The sequence below is a fragment of the Cyprinus carpio genome, chromosome B13, assembly GCF_018340385.1.
Source record: "Cyprinus carpio isolate SPL01 chromosome B13, ASM1834038v1, whole genome shotgun sequence".
NCBI lineage: Eukaryota > Metazoa > Chordata > Actinopteri > Cypriniformes > Cyprinidae > Cyprinus > Cyprinus carpio.
Window position 1 is genome coordinate 25,152,375 of NC_056609.1, and position 22,823 is coordinate 25,175,197.

Sequence of the window (22,823 nt, forward strand, 5' to 3'; positions counted from 1 at the left end):
TGACAGAGCGGTCAGCCTTTGATGGGCAGATGAAAGATTGTTGGGAAAATGCTCATATTCAGCTTGTGCTCAGTGATTCATCTGAGAAAGCCTCTGTGCACTTAATTATCATCTGAGAAAGCCTCTGTTATACCTTCTGTATCTGACCTGTAAGACACAGCAGTTCAGTAAATACAAATATAAAACACACTTTAAGGAGACATTTACTAGAGTGACCTTCCATTGTATGAACATTGTACTGTATGTATGAACATAAGAAAAGGTTTGCTAATTGTCAACATGTTTGGATAATGTTCACATTTTTATTCATGATGATGATGATAAATCAAAGCTTCAAACTATTTGACCAGTCTAAAAAACAAAACTCAAATGTGAAGGAAAACCAAGATAAATTCAATTTTTGATGAAAATAATCATTGAAGTTACCAAAATACATAGACTGTATACAGTATATTAAACTTACGTATACATTTATAGATGTAAATAATCTTTTTAAAATATAAGGGCCATTACAACCATATATATTCTCAATGTAAAAAATACATCCATTAAAAACGTGAGGAATAACTGAGTGCAGCAGCCTTCACTGGTTATTCTGATTTTTAGAGAGTTTTTGAACAACCATTGGTTGGTTCATTTATTAAAAAATACTCTTCAGTCAAAGCTGTAATGGATACACTTTCTAACTGTTTGATTCGGCTACATTTTTTTTGTATTGTCAGTTTGTGAAAACATATCTGATAACAACTAATATCTTTAATTATACAGTTTTATACATCTTGGAAACGGTTGACTTGAGGCAAAGAAATTCGTACAGAATAGCCCTGTCTTCCACAACAATTTATCTGACACTACATTAAGAAGTGAAATATAGTCATCTGCATGAATTCTTTATAAGAGAATCACATTTCTTAGTCGGTGTCTAATGTGTGTACAACAGAATCAAGATAAACTCTTTATAGAACCCAAATAAAAGATAGAAAAGACTAGAAAGGAAACTAAATAGAAACAGTACCATCAGCATTAGCAAAACTAGAAATCAGAGTTTTGTCATTGGTATGTGTAAGTTGTTCCAGGGACCCATCCAGAGCTCCTCTTCATCAGACAGCGTTTGCTCACATGGAGACTCTACCGACTCTTTAATCTCCCCATTGTCCACTGAGGACTCCTGCTCACAGCACCCCTTATCCTGCTCCGAATGGGCTTTATAGATGTTGGATTTGGGCCCTATGCTGTTAGGGCCCATTACACTGCACTCTTTGGAGTTAAGGTTGTGATCAGTAACATAGGAATGGACAGTGGTGGTGCTCATAGTAGGCCCATTGTCTTCTGTTCCATTTAAAGGTAAATGCTCTTCATGTGTGACACCTAGCTTGTCCAGTTTTTTAAACTGTTTACCTAATCGTGTTGGTGAGCCCAGTTTTAAGTTGTTGGGGTAAGGGGGCCTTCGTGTTCGGATGATGGTACCGTTTTGGGCAAGGTATACTGATCCGTTGATGTTACTGTGGCAGCTGATGTTGGGTATGCGATTGCGCTGGACTTCCGGTCCACTGTCTTCTGTTGAAGTTGTGTCATGCTCTCGGTCCAACACCAGTTTGATTCGCTTCTTTTTGCCAGCCTGGAGATCAGAGAGAAGAATTATTAACATAAATCAGCTATCAAAGAAATACTCTCCACTAATTGGGAATGGTAGATATCATGGGCCATATTCACAAACAATTTTATCTTATCACCAAGAGTCCTGCTAAGAGTTCCTAGCTATGAGTCTCTTAACATTTATTAGCTTTAAGTTTTTTTGGCGAATATGGCCCCAGCCGTGTAAAACTGCAATCATAAAATTGTGAGCACCCCTAGTAAAGAAGATGTGGTGTCAATATCATATTAAAGCACTCATAGGGATACTGTTTTTGGAAACGGAAACATAAGAAGACTTTGGAAACAGAAACATGAGAAAATTCAAAGTACAAATAAACAATTTGAAGACACAGTTTAGGGTTGGTAATGCAGGTTCACTCAAGAGAAGAAATTTGAGAAGCACACCAGAATTAAAAAAAAAAAAGATCAAGGCATGCCATTTTCAGCACTTCAGTTGGAATGGTTCTGAAACACACCAGTATAAGAGTAAAAGATGGGAATCAAGTGGGAATCACTTCACTCCATGGCATAACTTAATCAGGTCTTACTTGGTCCCTGTTTAGAAAGCTGTAGAATCTACAGAGTCAGAATCTCCATCTGTTACTTCTGTGGTACCTCCGGTTCCTGACTGCTGTGAGCGACTCCTAGAGCCGCTCTCAAATCCTGAGCCACTGCCAGAGGTTATGGCATCCTCATCCATGTCTGTGATTGGCGAAAGGCCTCCAAACGTCTCATCTGAACACTGAATGCTTCTCTCTGTGGCATATGGTGTGCCTGCACCTTCTGCTGCTGAGATCACACTTGACCTCCATGACATTGATCCATCACTTATCTCACTGGCCGACTCTGTTCTCTGCTGTTTCATCCTCCTCCTCCTCGTCATCTTCTTCTTTTTCAGAAGCCTCTTCATCCTCCTCACTTTCCTCATCAATGGTGTCCTGGGAGGATCGGGTAATGATGCTCTTGTGAGAGTGGTGGCTTCCTCCTGCTGATCTGGAGCTTGTGGAGCTTCTCTCACTGCCGGACATGGAAATGGCATCTGATCCAGCATCATCTGATGCAGCAGAACAGAAGTGAGCGGATCTGCTGCATCAGATGATGCTGGCTCTTCTCACCAGACAATGAAGCTTGTGATGACCCCATTGAAGACCACTTAGAGCTGCCACTTGATCCGCTGCCACTCGGAGTACCACTTGCACTTCCGGAAACACTCCCACTTCTGCTGCTTCGTGTTCCTGCACTCGAACCCTCCGAGGAACCCTCAGTATGGGATGATTTCATTGAGGAGCGAGCAGAAGGTGGCTCTGATCCTGACTCTTCTGTTCCTTTAGTTCTGTTCCTTCTTCAGATTCCTCCTCGGACTCCTTTTCTGTGGCAGAACTCTTCTCAGCACTAGACTCTTCCTCAGTTACTGATTTTTCAGTCCCAGACACTGATTCTTCTGCAGAGCCAGATTCCGCCTCCGAACCTGACTCTTTCTTGGTTTCAGATTCTTTCTCAGATGCTGACTCTGCTTTGGAATCCTTTTTGGTTCCTGACTTCTCAGTCCCAGATTTGCCCCAGACTCTTCTCAGACGATTCCTCCTCATCTGAGCCTTTCTTTTGGCTCTCTGCCTCTGATCCACTCCCACTGGTTTCTGTCTCGCTGACACTGATGGACACTTTCGATTTCTTCTCTTCTCTCTCTGACTCTGCAGACTCATCCTTCTCACTTGCAGAACTATGACTGATGCTGCTCTGTGATTTTCTTCTAAGTTGCAGCTTGTTTGCTATATTAATGCGTTTCAGGACTTTCCCAAGTCGACTCCTGGCAGGGGACATACCATCAGTGGAAGCGACTGGGTTTGCCCCACCCATCAAGCTCTCTTGACTATCGGTACACCGTGCAGATGTCAGCTTGGCATAATCTTTGTCTTTCTTCCCTTTCCCAAATATCATCGGGAAGATCTTGGCCTTCTTCCATGGGGAGGTAGGTTCAGTTTTCTTCCCAACAGCGAGCAACTTGCTGAGCTTCACGACGGACTTCAGCCTCTTTGCAGCTTTGGATTCTTAACCTTCAGCCTCTGATCTCATCCTCTGGTGGGAAATCCTGGAATCCCACTCACTTTCCATGCCCACAACCTCTCCCTCGCCCACCTCGCACTCTTGCCCGATCCTGTTGTGACATCATTTCCTTTAAAACCATCTTATCAATCAAGGTTACTAATATTAAATGGCCAAACTCTATATTAAATGATTCTTGAAATTAAAGTGATATCCTATTGGTGATGACAAGATTATGAACAAGAGAAACCATCCTTTCTGCAACATTTTCTTCAAGTCGACTATGAATGAATGTGTAAGATTACCTCTGGCCCACCATAGTAATATCCTTCATCTTCCATGATGGCCTCTCCATACTCATCATGCATAGGTGTAATCAGCCTCCTGCGGCTGCCGTAGGGTGGATAGGGATCATACCTGGATAAAATAATGGAAATAATATAACATATGAACATACCTTAAAGTTATTGTGTGCAGAAGTATTAAAGTTGAATTTGCTTATTTCCAATCAATGGATTTAGCCCATCCCTTCAATCACATGCGTTCTTTTCAAAAAAGGCCTTTTTCAACAATTAAAAGTTTGTCTTGACATGTTGCTTTTCTTTTTTTTTCTAAATCAAACCATGTAAGTTTATTTGAATTTGAATAAATTTTTTATTCTGCTTCCCATCCTTTGTGCTACCTCAATTCTGAGTATTGTGGGAGTGAGACCTCCAACAGGTTTAAAAATAGGTGCACTTATTGAAGATGGGAAAGGCAAAACAGATGCCTCGTTACACTCACAATCAACATCAGCCCATGCGTAGCTCCACCCACACAGGACAAACAGCCCCTGTGATCCAGGGATTAAAGTCTAAACCCCCATTGAAGATTCCTAAGCTCTCTAAATAGCCCTGGATCTTCAGCAGGCCGGGTCTCTCTGATAGCAGGTGCAGTTCAGCCTGACAGAACTGCAACATTTATCTTCGCCACTCTCTCCCTTGATGTCTGCGGAATCAAAGCCATCCTTCTTTCTCAAAGGCCTTGACTATGGACAAAAAACCTTGACATTCAAAGGAATCGGATAAAAGTTTGAGGGAATTCTCAAGAAAACAATTCTGTTTTCTGCATAAAATTGATATTAGAAAAATTATTGACACAACTTAATCAATCTTTGGAGCAAAACCTTTAAATATCATCCTTCTAGAAGATACATTCCCTGAGATGTAAACTTACCTAGTGCTAAGATTAATAGCGAGATGAACAGGTGTTTTGCATCATATCTTTAGCATGACTGGAATTCTGGATAGACCGATCAGCATCAAGGTCTGGAACTTTCCATTTTAAAATGTTAAATAAGACCTTTAGAAGTCTATCATCAGTGGTTTTGATGTCTTGATCTTGATGTTAAAGCACATCATCTGTTCTGTGGTGCTCACAGCTAACGCTCAGAGCACTACAGAGGCCTTTAAGACCATCTGCTGCTCCTCTCGCTACAAAAATTAAATGACTCTACCGAACGTAATAGAGGATGCCATTACACTTGAGTCTGATCTCTGAAAGTCCTACTAGCAAACATGCGGCTCACGTCTTAATGAATTCACTAAGCTCAGCTAAAGATGGCTGTGTGGAGGTGAGGGCACATTAATCTCATCAAAGCTTCCAGCATCTCCTCAGATGGGCTGACGTTAAACCATGCAGTTCAACATTTGCAACATTTGCAAGAGCATCTGTTCCAATTGTAAAGCTGTTCCGATGGTACATTACGTGTCAATTTGAGAGTGTTTACACCTCTTTCTCTCGCTTCTGCTGTCTCCTACTTGCATACACAAGATGCTGAATTAGTGTATTGTACACATTTCAGGCATCTTTTAGCCTGAAATCACACGTCTTTAATTGGAGAGCCTCTGTTGGTAGGATTTTTTTTATTTTTTTTTATTGGGGGCTCAGGTGTCTTGGCATCATCAAAACAATTGTAAAAATGGGAATAGAGAAATACTAAAGAAGTGATCAATGATAAGGTGATTGAAATCCGAAGGACACTGGATACAAACCGATAGAAAGAGGGGAAAACATTACATATTCCCCCTTCAAGTGAGGATATAAAAATATCTGAAATACACAAACTCAGTCTGGAACAAAGACACACTAGCCTTGTGTATACTATGAAACTCACCCTTGATCGTAGCTATAGTAGTCTTGGGTATAGTAATCCTGTCCAGGATCAATACCAGATTCCATGGAAAGAGCCTAAAATACAAACATAAAGACATCTGTCAGACTTCATCTTCACACAGGCTACTAAAATTAGTCAGGGTTTGGTGCAAAATTGATATAGCCATTTACTTTTCTTGTAGTCTTGTCTTTTAATACAATAGTCTTGTATTTTGAAGGGACAGTTCATTCAAAAATGAAAATCCTGGCATCATTCACTCACCCCTATGTTTCAGTTTTAGCTAAAAAAAAAAGAAGAATTTTGCCTGTATGGATTCATAAAACCTTTAAAACCTTCCCCAGTCTTCATCCATTTTCACTGTATGAACTAACACAGCTTGGACATGTTGCTAAACTTCTACTTTTTATGTTCTGTGGAAGGTTTACATGAAGGAATGGACATGAGTAAATTCAGGCTGACAGCATTTAAATTTTTTGGGTCAACTGTCTATTCAGGATTCTTATTTAGCTATTAAAGACCCCATGAATTTGCCTGACGAGTGCATTTTGTCTCCTACGTTAACACAACAATGTTTGTCAGGGGGATCTTTAAAAAGAAAGAAAACATCTTCAGTAACAACAGGAAGATTTGTCAAGGAAAACTAAGGAAAGGTACAGTATGCAGAAAAACAGAGATGCTACCTCAGGCCGGAGCAGAGAGGGTCTCAACAGCTGCTGCTGCTGCTGCTGGTACAGTCACAAAGAGAAGAGAGGGAGAGGAGAAAAAAGATTTGACACTAAGAGAGAATACATGAGAGGCAGCACCGAATAAAAGACAAAGACGAAGATAATAGCAAGAAAAGATGTTGCTGCATACATTTAAAATGAATGATCAGATAGAGAACATGACAGCAAAAAGATGTGCATTAAAACAGGAAAGAGGGGGAAAAATTAGCTCCCGGTGAGAAAGATAATGGCAGAGATGCAGACGAGGGGAAAATGTTTTATGTTAAGAAGTAGACCCAACTTTATGAGCTAAAGTGCTTGAAAGGTCAGAAAAGGTTGTGTTTGACAGCATGCATATGCAACCTATATGCATTAACTTCGCAACTTAGACATTGATGTGACATGTTCTCGCTGCAAAATTATGTGTGCAGGCAGAACTGAGAAAAGACAAGACTCTTCAATTAACACTCCTTAGTGGGGTGTAAATGTAAGTTTAATGGCAAAGTTTCAATTGCTCCCTTCATCTCTTTGAGATTCCAGTGTAAGCCTCTCACAAGGCACTATTGGCAGCCTGAAGTGACAAGGGAACAAAGTACTCTTACCTTCGACTTATTAAAGAAAAGGCCTATGTATTAAATCAACTACACAGAACTGGATTTTTACATGTTTAATGAAAATCTAAGAGGTGTCTGCCAGTGCAAAAGTCACTATCATGATGCCATGATGAGGTATTATTCATATCCATGCAGGAAAAATGTCACTTACAGTAGAATTAGGAGTTTCTTCAAAATCTTAACTCTAAGTGAAAGAAATAGTGATCAGATCAAAGGTTACTGTATGTTAAAAAAAAAACTGACTCACCTCTCTGCCAAAGCCACGCCTGCTGAAAGAGACAGAAAAAAAATGATTACAAAGAATGACGTAGCTAGAAATGTGACATTTGTTGACTGGCTAAGTGATTTTAGACTTGTTCTTGTAGAGTCTGACTCACTTTTATGCATTTCAACACTTCCTGTCCTCTCTTATCACTGGAGCAGAATGAAAACACCATATTTAAATGGAAAAGCACTTGAAAGAGAAAAATGCACTCAGGGAAATGGGGCAGATAGTCCTGACACAAGCAGTTTTACCTACAACGAAGATTTCTCAAGCACGTTAATCTGCTTTTTCCAAACAAGTCATTTTCTGATGACTGGTAAACCAACATATGCACACATACTCACACGCAACCTGTATTTAATGCAGTAGCTATAAATTGTCCTATCACACACTAGCAAAATCTCCAGGAAAGTTACATTTGAGAGGTCTCTCTAGAGCCAAGAATGAAATGCACTAAGTGATTAAAACCCTGTGACAAATGAGTAGCATGTTGTTCAGTGTGTGTGTGTGCGCGCGTGTCCGTACCTGGTATTCCCTAAGTTATACAAGTAATACCAGTAAATTTTGACCTTGCGGGAATATTTTTTTGGTCGCCAAGAGGAAACAAGCATATTAATCTTACAGAATGAAGTTTTTGTTGAAAATCGAATAATGCAGAAAGTTTTGTGTGAGGGGTAGGTTTAGGGGTAAGGGGATAGAAAATACAGTTTGTTGAGTATAAATACCATTACGCATATGGAATGTCCCCATAAAACCTGGAAACAAGTGTGTGTGTGTTTACCTGGCTATAGTTTTGGAACAAAACTGTCCAGAAAAGTGAACTACATCTGAGGAAGGGTCCTCTAGGGTAAAGGGTAAAACTAGGGTGAAAATAAAATAAAATTATAAAATAAAATACTAGACACTGGACATGCTCTTAACAGGTTTCATGAAAATCATCTGAAAGATGAATATTAACATATTAATATGCTTTTTGAAGCATGTCGTTTTCTAATTAATAATTAACCAACACACGCGCACACACACACACACACACACACACACACACACACACACACACACACACACACACACACACACACACACACACACACACACACACACACAACCTGCATTTAATGCAGTAGCTATAAATTCTCCTATCATACACAAACAAAAGAATGAACTCCATTAAGTGATTAAAACATCATGTTGTTCTGAGTGTGTATGTGTGTATTTGGCTATAGTGTTGGAATAAACACACAACGCATTAAAAAACATTATAGTAAGAGCTCCTTTTAATAGACAAAGTACTGAGATGAAGTACTCTCATTTTCTAATAGAGCAGGAAAGAGTAGTTTTATTTTGTGTGGTGAAGCAGGGAATATGAAAGAAGGGAGAAAGTAAGGAAGACACAAACACTCAAAAAGAGAATTACGGTTAGTAATGTCGACAGCAGACTCATCGATTGATTAATTACATTTCTCCAGACCTTGCCGTCTGTGCTTTCATCCTGCTAAACAGTTCATGTGAATATAGAGCCATTCCTCAGAACCTACAAACAAGCCCTGACACTTACACAACATCCACAATTGTGAGAATAAAAAAATTTGAATTGTGAGATTAAAACTCATAATTGCCTTTTTTATTTTGTGGAGGAAATAGGCCTTCATTTTGATTCTACCTATAACAATACAATAGACAACAAAGATTAGATAGTATTATCAAGGATTACAAATGATGTGTTATTTATGTGTTCTAAGGCTGATGATTTATGTGCAAACTGAGTGGATGTTGTGTGTAAGTGTCAGGGCTTGTTTGTAGGTTCTGAGGAACGGCTCTATATTCACATGAACTGTTCAGCAGGATGAAACCACAGACGGTGAGGTCTGGAGAAATTTTATTAATCAATCGATGAGTCTGCCACTGATATCACCAACCCTAATTCTCTTTTTTCTCCCCTGTGTTTATATCTTCCTCACTTCCTCCCTCCTTTCATATTCCCTGCTTCTCCACACAAAATAAAACTACTCTTTCCTGCTAAATTCATCTCAGCACTTTGTCTTTTAAAAAGAGATCTTACTATGGAGTTTTTTTTTAAACATTTTTAAAAGCAGATCAATAATTAATCTGATATTGTATTAATTATTTTGATGTGTCTGTGTGTGTCACAGTTCACGGCACATTTCAATTCTCATAAAGATGTACATTACGTGTACAAAGGCTTCAAATAATAAGTGTAATTTCACCTCATTTTTATGTAATAACATAAACTAACACATCAGAACCAAAGATGAGACATTAGCAAATCAGTGTGCATTTGCTTATGGGACGATGACAGATTTCAAACAGATTTTTCGATATGCATGAGGGAGACGGCATCTGCAGACCCCTGCTGAGATATTGTAGGAATGGTTTGTGGGAATGGAGAGACATTGACTGCGCGCCTGATGGGGTGAATTCAGTGGGGAACAGAGGAGCAAACGTCCCCCTGCCATGTGCCACATATAAACGATTAGCGGTATTGTTTAATCTCGACGTGATTCTTGTCTGCTTGCATTTCTGAAAGGGCAAAAACATCCGCAGGACCGAACCGAGACAGGAGAGCTTCAGGAGGTCTGGCACTCTAGACATCCTTTAAAAAGGGTTAGTGAGAGTAAAAGAAGAGGGAAGAGAGATAGAGAGAGAGAGAGATACGGTGAATAAATCAGAAAGACATATAAAGAATGACCTGTTTTTAACCTTCAAAACCAACCCTATTTACTTTCTTAATGCATGTTCCTAGTCTTATTGTGATTCACCAGTGCTCATTATTCTAAATAAAAATGTCTCTTTCAAATCTTTCATCAAAATGCAATAACCTGCTCTTCCTCTGAAATGACCTTCATTTTCCATTGACATTACTTAGGCTGTGCAGGCTATTGGATGATTTGATTCAATTCATCCTTTTTCTTTTTTCTGATTATACTACATTGATCAAACTAAATCTGATCTTAAATTATAAGGCCTATCCTAATCAAACTCGAAAAAAATCGGTCACCACCTTCATCATCAATGAACATTCCTCTCAAAGTCACATGATCATGATAACAGCTCCTCACACCAACATCTGCCTGCTACAACGAACCAAGAGTAGTGTGCTACATTTAAACATTAAGTATTCATGAACAGTGACAATCAGTTCAAATATTAGTTTGATTAATCTGATAAAAAGTTTTTTTTTTTTTTTTTCATATATTCCACTGGTAAAACATTATTCCACTTGCTTAAATTTTCTCATAAACGTGTAAACTGATGGCATGCAAATGAATGCATGCTATGCATATTGTGCAAAAGACTATATAAATGTTAAATATAAATATACAATATAAATATTCTTAAAAAAATACACTACTGTTCAAAAGTTACGGGTCGGTAAGATGTTCCAATGCTCACCAAGACTGCATTTATTTGATCAAAAATACAGTAAAAACAGAAAAATTGTAAACTTTCTATTTTGATATATTTTAAAATGTAATTTATTTATTTGATGTCAAAGCTGAATTTTTAGCAGCTGTTATTCCAGTGTTCAGTGTCTCATGATCTTTCAGAAATGATTTCAATATGATGATTTGGTTCTCAAGAAACAAAGAATTTCTTATTCTTATTCTTATTCTTATTCTTAATATTTTATTGGAAACCAGGATACTGTTTTTCAGGATCCTTTGATGAATAGAAAGTTCAAATTAACAGCTTTTAAAATAGAAAGTTTTGTAATAACAAATGTCTTTACTGTCACTTAATAGCATTAATTTCTTTAAAAAATCTCACCAAACAAAGCACATTTTTGAAGAGTAGTGTGTTATATTTCAGAGAGTTTTTCATATTACCAAAATTACTAATACAAACAAACAAAAGAATACATTGTTTGGCTGCAATTTGAAATCAGCAGAACAATTAAAATCACTAAATTAAAAATAATAATAAAGAAAAATTGTTTAGAGGTAGAATGTTCTACACATTCACTCCTCTGATCATATAAATGCTTTACTGCAAATTCCTTTTCCTGTACTTTTAAAAGCATCTTTATTATGATCCATTAGAGCTGTTCAAAATACATTGTTATTTGCTTATACTTGTATGATTTCATTGTCCAAAAATTGTAATTATAGCATAATATTTTAAATCAAATTCTTCACTCCCTTTCTCTGTATTCTATTTGATTGACAAATGCACAAGCGACCACTCTATGAAGTACCTGAAGTTTAAAGACAACTCACTCATAACATAAAAACAAATGAAACTATACGCTTTTTTGACCTTCTTTGAAGTATACTTTAAAGTGCTCTCAAAGTAAAATGCCCTTGAAATGATACAGGGAAAAGTAAGTAATGAAATAAACAGAGGTGTAGGAAAGAAGATAGCAGAAGAGTTCCAGAGTTCATTCAGCAATGAAGGGCTGGGGTGGGCGGAGTCTTTTATTCTGTTGTGATTGGTTAGTCTGGGAGCTGGGCTGAAGAGTCTGATTCTGATTGGTTGCCATCTGTTTCACCTGGTTTTGATTCTGACTCTTTTAGAACAACAGTCATGGAATCTTTAAGTCCTCTTTCACAAGTGCTGTCATCTTTCACATCAAGGCTGTTGGCAGATCTGCCTGTGTTCTTGAGGATCCCTCTTAGCTTAGGTGTAGGAGTCGGAGACTGAGCAGGGGGTTCAGGAGACTGAACAGGAGATGGGTTAGGTGGTGGGGTGGAGTCCTGTTGCACAGGTGGAGGAGAAAGTAAAGAGCAGGATGGGACAGGAAGAGGGGTTGGTGGACTTTCTGGAGAGTCCGATATGAATTCCAGAGTAATCTCACAAGGCTCCACCGTCACGTAATTGGATATACTGGAACTGAACTTCCTCAGGACGGGCGGAGTGGGACGCTTAGCCATGGATGGGGGAGGAGTCTCGCCATCACTTCCCATGATGATAATGCAGGGTGGGATGTCCTTGCCAACAGAAATTGGACTGGATGAGAACATGAAGGCGGTTAGCAGTGGGTCGTCCGGATCTAGAGATGCGTAAGAGTCCCGGCTCTGTCTTGGCGTCCGTTCGGCTAAAGCTTGCTGCTCAAACTGTCTGGCTTGTTCTCGGACTGACAGCTTCGTTTCTGTGTTTCTACCACTTTGATCTACATCAGCATCAAGCTCTTCTCTGCTGTCCTTAAGCCCTGCCTTCAGCTCATGCTCCTCCCATTCGGCATGGTCCCAAAGAGCCTGTCGGCACAGAGCATCGTAAAGCCCTCGTCCTCGAATATGGGACGGCAAGGACCAAGATGTCATCGGGGTGATGGGGCTTGTCGGAGATGGGACATCACTGTCCAAAAACCCACTGACCCTTTGCACCTCCGAGTTGGGTTCAGGACTACTTGACGCTCCATCCTGGTAAAGCGGATTTTGTGTGGTGAGCGGCCGTTGATCCGAGAGGAAGGTGACATTGCTTTCTGACTTGGGCAACTTGTCGAGCAACTTTCCGTTTCCGGCACACAGTTTGTGAGCGGCGATAGCATGAGAGGCAAAGGCTCTTATAAGACTCTGTCGATCCGCCTCCTCGATTACAGACTTTCGGCGCCTTCTGCAGCCCACGAGAGAAAATGAAAGGAGAGAAGATTGAAGCATGTGTGGAAAGAGACAGGAAGGAATTGAGGGAAGAGAAAAGCCATGGGAGGACAGAGCGCTAATGACCCACTACATAAAAATCCTTCACTTTAATGGACTTTCAAAGAGCTCGGTCACACAAATTTGCTCAAGATTTTACATTCAGCTTTAAAAAAGCTAAAGCAAATACTCTTAGTCAGAACATCTGAGACAAATAGTCTTAACAATAATCTTTATGCTGCGTTCAATTCAGAAAGTCGAATTCCCAACTTCCTATTTGGAAAAGTGCAATACAGAAATTACACAGTTTTAATGATAAACATTCACTTGTGGATCAATAAAATGCAAACGTGAAGAAAAAGATGTTTAAATACAGGTAAAGAGCTTGTTTTGTTTATAATCATAGGGTATACCCATTGGGTCAGTGTAAAGACACATTTTCTTCTAAACCATATCTGCGGTTAACTGTGGCATCTGGAAATCTTATCATATTTAATGTCTTTTTTTAATGCTATAGATTTATGTAGCAAATACGAATAGTTAAAACTACCAAATACACTTGTGACAAAAAGATTTTCAGTTTCCTACAAAGTAGTTTTTTTTTTAAATAATTAAAGAATTAAATTAAGAAATTAAGGTGCAGTATTTTCCATTAGATGGCATGAGATTCAAAGAGTCTGCACTCATACAGTAAGGTAGTATTGAATAACTCAAATTTCCTTAAAATGTGCCTTTAGCCCCTGTTGTACCTGCAAATTAAAAACCAGCATGGCCATGTTTCTTTAAACACCATCATCTAGGCCTTGAGCAATGTGATATAGACTGAGAAATTAAGTAAGGAATACCCTGCTACATTCGACTTTGTATGGGACACAGCAATGATATGATGAATGCAAGCAGTCATCAAAATTGTGTATTTCCAGCTACGAAGCACGAAGATCATACACTAGCACTCATAAACCAGTCTGAAATCCCTATCTGTTCAGATAATCTTCGTTCAAACATCAATCAAGATGAGCTGTGACACTGGCGAGTCTCAAAGTGAAGGACGTGAGAAGCGTGTTTGTTTGCTTTGAGGAGAGAACTGCGAGGAACCACTAGAGCCGGGAGGCGAGGGCTTTATCTAGCCAAACTACTAAAGCTTTAATCCACTACAGAGCTACAAACATGTATCTGACATTTTTTCTTTTTTAACAGTAAATAGTATCAAAATGTTCCTTTCAATATGCAATTCGACATGAATCAAGGGTAAAAACAGATGAAATGGTAAAGAAAACTAGCAGAGCGGTTACACAGGGACTAGAAACTACAAACCACAAATGTAAGTCAAGAGGGATTTATAAAATATACTGAAAACAGCTTGTAACAAAGATCACTGCAGGGAAATGCAGCATATTTTATGTTACTCACTGTAGTCCAAGTCTGGAAAATGCAGAGAGAAGATGAGAATGAATGAAACATGAGAGGAGAAAAGCATGTAGACAGAGGGATATGATGACAATTTAACACAGCCAGGCCATGTTCACATTTGGCATTAGCATGCATTTTCAGTGTCTGAATCAAAAACAGAAACTTGACCACAAAAAACGCCAAATGTTAATGCACACAAAACCATGTTCCACTAAGGTGTAAATGCAAATGTGTGTTTTTTTTAATCACATACAGTACAACTAAGTAAGTAATATATAAACTGTAAGTGGCGGTTTCTGTGGATAAGTGTGATCATATCTCTATTCAAATTGCAATGGAAAAGCACCGGAGTGCAAGGAATCAATGCAATCCAGCTAAATAATATCCGGATACTCTCTGGATATGAAATGCATGTTAAAATCAGACGTAAAGAATTCTAAGAGACAAATGTAAAAGGTAAACAGAGAGGAAATGTAACCACTCTTCCTTTCTAAGAGACAAATGTAAAAGGTAAACAGAGAGGAAATGTAACCACTCTTCCTTTTATTCAATCATTACAAGACTAGTATTTCAGTGGGATGGGAATGTAAAGCAAATATATTAAAGTAATATTTTACCTCAAAATCAACAGAAAAATTAGATGAAGAAAATATTTTTGGGCCATAGGATTGTTTTTACGCATTTCCATTATTTGCACTACAATTCTGTATCACTATAATGTGTTTAAAGCATAAAAGAAACCTAAAACTAAAACCATTAAAATACACACACACACACACACACACACACACACACACACACACACACACACACACACACACACACACACACACACTTTCATTACTTGAAATAACTGAAATAAAATAAAATGTCAAATTAAAAAAATGTAGCAACATTTCTCATTTTACACAGTTACACACACACACACAAAAAAAAAAAAAAATTTCCCCCCCCCCCCCCAAAAAAAAAAAAACCCAACCCAACTGTTGTTACAAATTTAATTTAACTTTAAATACAGAAATAAAATATATATTTTGAAATAATATTGGAATGATTTAAATTAATTTCAGAATTAAACTATATGTGACCTTGGACCCCAAACCACAAAAAATAATTTTTTTGCTGAGTAAATAAGCTTTCCATTGATGTATGGCTTGTTAGGATAAGGACAATATTTAGCTGAGTTATAACTGTTTGAAAATCTATCTTGACATATGAGAAAATTACCTTTAAAGCTGTCCAAGTCCTTTAGGTGATATTACTAAACAAAAAATAAGTTTTGAATATTTACGGTAGGAAACTTACAAAATATCTTTGGAACATGATCTTTACTTAATATCCTAGTGATTTTTTTGCATAAAAGAAAAATCATATTTTTACTAAATACCTGCACCCATAGCTATTGCTACAAATATACCCGTGCTACTTATGACGTGGTTTTGTGGTCCAGGGTCACACTATATTATCAAATTATGAAATTAAATTAAATTAGAATTACAGAATTAAAACTATATATTTAAATTAAACTATACATTACATAAATTTTAATGAAATCAAATTAATAATTTATTACTTTTGTTTTTGTTTTGGATTTTATTTTTGGTATAAATATAAATAATTAAATAATCAAATATAAATTTGATGTTAAGGGTGAGAGGGATTAGTCTTTGTTTTTGTTTTATTGCTGACAGACCACTGTTTTTATTAATATCCAACAAAAATACTTAATGTTTGCCCAAATACACGAGCAAACAAATTCTACCCTAATGTTCCTTTCTGTTGATGGTATTAGACTGCTATTCAGAAACACGGTCCAGCAATCTCAGCATCTATTCTAATGGATTCAATTCAAAACCGCGTCTTTTTCGCTGTCTATTTTTGTTAGCAGCTGCATTTGTTATGATTGCATTAAATCAAAAGCACTTTAAAAGGCCTTACCTGAGGGACGCAGATGCTGTGCTGCGGCTATAATCTTTTAATCTATTAACATTTCATTCCACTCACAACAGCCTTTAGCTTGGCAATGGACTCCTGCTGCACCAAACCCATGCGTCCAGTGAGCACATCTCTATGGATGGACGTATTAAAGCCAAAAATGCAGCTAATTTACTAAAGAAACAATTACCTTTGGGATGTCAAAAAGGAACAGTTTTTCCCTTTAGAGAATGTCAAGGAAAAACTAATTTCTTTTTCAAATGAAGAACCAGGTCAGGGCATTAAAGGGGTAGTTCACCTAAAAATGTATATTCTGTTATTCTATTATTTACACTCACATTACATTCCAAACATGAAAGACTTTCTTTTTCTTCCATGTAACATGAAATAAGATATTTAGCAGAATGCTCATGCTGCTTTCATCCATACAAATGATAGCGGGTGGCAAAAATCATACACTTTGCCACAATTTTGCTTTGTTGTATCTCATTCACACATATTTAGAAGGAGTTTGATGTCTATGACTTTTAATGTCATTGGCTCTTTTATGTCTTTTAAATTTATGACTCAGTGTAATGCAACAAGTTTGACTATGCAATGACTTGAATTTGACTACTTTTACTACACTAAAACAAATGGGTGTAGAAACACTTTTCACTCAATGATTGTTGTACATTTCAAAAATAATTACAAAGAAATGCACATTAAATTGAAAGTACATTTCTAAAGTAGAGAGACTGAAACAGACTTTTCTTATAAAACATATATAATTTACCAAAATATATATTGTACAATGTACTATGGACTACTTTTATGGTGCTGTTTTGGTCCATAATGTTTTTGTGGTGTCTCAAGAAAGTAAGTCATACAGGTTTTGAACGACGACATACATTTCAGAAAGAAATTTATGGCAGAATTTTCAGTTTTGGGTGAACTATTCTTGATTTTCCTACAGATACACAAACAAATCTTGTTAATCATCTCTTTGTTGTCTGTGCTGAAGGTTAAGGGTATTATTTAGGACAGGTAACTTACATGCCGCCGTCTCCCAGTTCCTCGTAGAGATTGGTCGGAGCGCCACCTCCTGTCAATTTTCCGGCAGGAAGAGCCATCTGGATACGGGCGGTTTTGGCACACTCGGCCTGCCTCCTGTAAAGCAACCCCAAAGAGTGAGTTTCCTTCTTTTCAAAAGGCTCATTTCAGCTCTATTATATGAGGATATGAGGTCTGGAGCTCCGGAAACTCTCATTTGATCTGTTCCAGCACTATTTATTCATGCAATGCAAAATATCATGGGTTATTCAGCACCTTTCACACTGAGATGAGGTGTTTTATTAGGAGGGAGCTGAACCCTGCTCACTTTGTATTCTATGAGGTCATGAAACCAGTAATTTCTGTTCATTTTCAAAGGAATCGCTATTGTGCTGGAATCAGAGAGCTCTGGAGTGAGTATGTCATTCAAGCTTTCGACTGTTGTTTCTGTTTTAAAGGACTGAACCGAATAATGAGGGTAAGAAGGCACACAGTCTCCAGCAAATAATTCATCAAAAAGATGAATTTGAACTTACTCTTTGAATCTGAGCGCAGGGTCCACATGCAGTGACAGGAAGTGCAGGGAAAGAGGAAGAAAAAAAGCAAAATTATTAGATAATTAGGCACAGGAATAATTCAACAAAAACAAAACACAAGCAATGTTATATAATATAATATAATATACCCACAAACCAACAGACGACAAATGGTTTAGGAAATGAATAGTATAATAAGGAAAATTAAAATGAATGGATAATATAATACAGCTGATATAACAATATAAGAAAGTGGTAATATAAATGGAAATATAATATAATATAATGTAATTTAATTAATATAAATATATAATTTAAAATTAATTATACTCTCTGACCTTTATGTAAATGCATTAAAAAAGGATTTTCTAACCACTCTTTTTCCAGAAAATATTTCTATTGCACGTACATGAATTGCCATACGTGACTGTTATTGTCATTAACTTAGTTAATTGTGTAATAGATCATGATCTTAATTCATATTTTTAATCGACTGGAAGTCCAAACTCTAATTTCACAGGCCAGAAAATGCTCATAGTGTTGAACCATGCAGCCCATTTTGGTTGCTGCAGGTGTGAGTGCATAATTCATGCTGTAAAATGTGATAAGAGCACAGGATAACCCCTGTTTATCCCACATCTCCAGAGCTGGGAAACAATACAGCTCTCAGCAGCAACCCTTCTCTGTCTTTCCAGCTCTCTATTCTCCTTCACATATTTGTATTTCATCCACACACTCTCTCGTCCTGACCCTGGGCTTCCTGGAGGAAAGACGCACTCTTCTCAATATTATTTATTTAACCAGAATGCAATTACTCGAAAGACAAAGTGAGATCTCGTGTTGTGATATATAAGCTAACACTTGTGTCTCTTTTTATGCATCTTTAGTAAACAACCAAATGAAACGACATAAAAATGTCACTTCACCTTTAGTACAAGAGAAGTCACAAACTGAACTCTTTTATATGCGTCAGAACATCTGAATGCAGTCATGCATTCGTGTGTGTGCGAGAGCGAGCTTCACACACGTACTGTAGGTGTGTGTGTTTAGCTATTTGTGTTCGCTCTATGATTACCCATCTGTTATGTATTTACACAATAGCTGATGACGGACTCACTGGTGTGTGCAGAAGGTCAGGACCACACTCACGTCTCAGAGGAGCTGCTGTGTGTGGAGAGCAGGCCCATATGCTGGGCTTTCATGAGTAGATGTGACGGATGGATCGAATGCCTGGGATATGTCACAAATGCTTATAATTAATCTGCTTTCACACAGAGCTGGCTGGGAGATTAGCCTGTTAGCATGGCTAATTACTGAAAAAAGCCATTTTAATACCTGGCAACCAATACTCATCTCCCTCACCTACTGTGTGTGTTTTTCCAGCCTGTCCTCAATGCTCTCAGAACTGTAGAGGTTACAAATAGAGAGTAAAGCATCTTCATGTGTGTACAACAGCAGCTCTGAGATGGAAGGTACAAGAAATATGCTGTCTTTATTATGTTTATATACTTCTTAACTGCTAGCTATAAATGTCTATTAGTCTTGTAATCATAGTTAACTTTTGACTATTGACAAAATTCATGTTTGCAGCTTATTCTGGCTAAGAATCTCACACTTAGAAAAGCAGCTGTCAAAACAAGATGTCTAATGTATCAATGATGCATAACATTTGTGAATATAAACAATATATATACAATTACATTAGGGAGGATGCGATTTAACAAATCCCATTTACCATAGTCATGACAAAATATGAAGGGAATATGAAGAAAAATACATTAAAAAACTGCTTTTTGTGATAATATTTGTGTGCTTTTTCTAGAAATACTACTACTACTAATAATAATAATAATAACATTATTGTTATTAAGTTTTTTAATTAACTGGTTCTCTAATACTAAAAATACTAAAAAAAAAAATATTATTATGATATTATTATTATTATTATTATTATTATTATTATTATTATTATTATATGGTTTGTATTTATTGGCTGAGTATAATTAAAAAATAAATAAGCTAATAATACTAAAATTAATAAATAATAATAGTAGTAGTAATAATAATAATAATGCTAACAATGTTATTGTTATTATTATTATTATTATAACTTGCTGCCTAATACTAAAATACTACTGCTTCTACCAATAATAATTATGCCAATTATTAACTAATAATACCCCACTGAAAACAAACAAATAAACAAAAAACCTGAAACTAGTCTAAGCTGTTTGGATGGTTTTATAGCTGGTTTGCAGGCTGGTTTTTGACCATATATAAAAACACCACTAAAATCTGTACACTTTTAGGCTGCACAATGCAACTGTATGAATGATTTTGTTTAAATTGAAAAATTGAGAGCAAATTAAAAATGTAAATATATATATATATATATATCTATATATATATATATATATATATATATATATATATAATATATATATATATATATATATATATATATATATATATATATATATATATATATATATATATATATATTAGGGGTGTAACGATTCATCGACATGGACCGATACATCGATACGATGTCTGACGATACGATGCATCGATGCCATACGTAAAATATCGATATCTGTAGTATAAATAGGCACCTTATTTGGCACTGTCCACATTTTCATTACCGCCAACGCGTGCATTCTCGCTCAAACTCGCGTTTCAGGACTCGATATAAGGACTGCCCTTGCCCGAAGGCACAAGGTGAAACAAAAAGACGCTCGTGATTGTTGGTGGAACAGTCGAGCGCTGTGTGAGAAGTTTTCAGCGCACACTTCTGAAGCACATGCACGCACACAGACAGCCGCGTCTAGACCGCGTGAATACTAAATCGAACTCTCTTCCGCTTTTTTGTGCATGGATGAATAAATACAGACAAAATTAAATCAAAATGCGCATTTTGACGAATATCCTAGTAAACACAGTCATTAGGCATATGTCTTAACGTAAACAGTTGAGAAAGAAAAGGCTGTGTATCAGTATATTAAATCCGTGCCTCGTTCTTAAAGTGAAAGCAAACTAATAAATCTAATGCTGTCAAAGAAAAATACAAGTGCTCACTGCTCCTGGCTAAATAACCGTTATAACATCAGAAATGATTCATCTATATTTAATTTATAGAGTGAAGACTGTGCAGTTATTTTACATGTGATTAGCCTTACATTTCTGTAGTGCACCTGGAAATGTATTTTTGACTGAGCTGAAAAACATGAAAAGCACTGTTTATTGAACTTGTGTCTTTGTTGTATTGTAGTTATTTTCTGCTATTGCTTGTAATTTGGTTATCTGTAGAAAAGATTTTTTTAGCACTGAGCCCATAGAAGCAGCCAGAATTGTTTTTCCAATTGTTTATTTTCTTTATTATTTAAAAAAAATGTGTAGGCCTATTTTTTTTTTTGTTGTGAATGTCCCAACTGAGGTACAGAATGTAAAATTTTCAGATAAATGTTCTTGTAATATATTTTGGTTGCATTTTTGAGTTAATAAAAAATGTAGATGGTTGTTTAAAATAGATATAAAATATCAAAATATCGATATATCGATCGATATACTCCTGTATCGAATCGAATCGTATCGTAGAATTTTTTGAGGTATCGGAAAATATCGTATCACTGGGTATGAGAATCGATATTGAATCGTATCGTGACGAACCATCCGATTTACACCCCTAATATATATAAATCATAATGCAATGGTAGGAATTAAACTGAACTACAATGAAAAACTCATTTGTTTATATATGATTATATTACAAATAAATTAAATAAATTAAATTAAAATGACCACTTCTTTAACCGGTCAGGTTGGGAGACCAGCTGACCAATCAACTGAAAGCAGCTAAACATTAGGATTTTCTACTCACTGTTTGTACGTCACCATGACAATGAGAATAGCAGGGATGCAGCACAGAATGATGATGATGGCCAGTGCCAGCAGAGCCCCCTCTGTGTAGCCCACCGCCTGCGCAGCCTTCTTCACACTCGCCACGATGTCAAGAGAACGGATCTCCAGAATCCGCCCGCCCTCGCCCAGGTACAGCTGGAACTCTTTATTGATGTCCAGAATCTTGGCGTCCAGAAACCTGTCAAACACACATTGAGCAGACATTTAAGACAATAATTTAAATTTCTTCAATCTACAATCTTTTCCTTACACAAATATAGACCTGTACAGTAAGCACACCATAGTCACAAAAAAACTTCCATAACAGCATGAGCACATAAATAAATAAATAAAGTCTGTACACTTTCAGACTGCAGAGTAATACTGCAACTGTATGAAAGACATTGAAATGCATCGAAAAGAAAATTGTGATCAAATTAAAAAATAAAATAAATACTGCAAATAAATGTAAAAACAATTAAATCATAAAGCAACTGTAGGAATAAAACTAAAACTATACTGAAAAACTCACTTGTGACTATATTAAAAAGAAAACAATAGAATTAGGTATACAATAAAATTAAATGAAAAGAAATGACAAAAAATGGTGTAATTAAAATGTCAAACTGTTCCACAGATAAATACCTGTACAGTAAGCACATTATAATCACAAGACTGTACATTTACGCTCACACACACAGCATGTTTATACTGTAGTAACTATGACAGCCTTGAGATGATTGACAGCTAGATGTTGATAACATTCAGTGTCAATCAAAAGCATCTTCAGCAGACAAACGGGAGCCAAGAATCCTGCTAATGAGGGCAGCATCCGTTCAGCTGTATTTAGCCTTTTCCAGTCCGTCATATGAGTTACTAGGCAACATGATATGGAAATCCTCATTCTCTGCTGCATGTGTAAATGGCTTGACTGTGCTAATATCAACCTGAGTTATTATTATTTAATATCTTGATATAGATCTGATTAACAGTGCCACTC

At 36.9% G+C, this 22,823-nt stretch overlaps 1 protein-coding gene across 1 annotated transcript in view; it reads right to left on the reverse strand.

Moving 5' to 3' along the window:
• Positions 1–280: 280 nt before the first annotated feature.
• pcdh15a (protocadherin-related 15a) overlaps positions 281–22,823 on the reverse strand; it is a 173,894-nt gene continuing 151,351 nt past the window's right edge. The window contains exons 31-38 of the mRNA XM_042737424.1: positions 21,804–22,022; positions 17,927–17,935; positions 17,394–17,507; positions 7,399–7,420; positions 6,514–6,558; positions 5,834–5,907; positions 3,984–4,095; positions 281–1,618 (exon numbers count right to left, since the gene is read on the reverse strand). Of these exons, the coding sequence (XP_042593358.1) occupies positions 1,040–1,618; positions 3,984–4,095; positions 5,834–5,907; positions 6,514–6,558; positions 7,399–7,420; positions 17,394–17,507; positions 17,927–17,935; positions 21,804–22,022 (1,174 nt within the window). The 3' untranslated portion in view covers positions 281–1,039. The remainder of the gene's footprint in view (positions 1,619–3,983; positions 4,096–5,833; positions 5,908–6,513; positions 6,559–7,398; positions 7,421–17,393; positions 17,508–17,926; positions 17,936–21,803; positions 22,023–22,823) is intronic.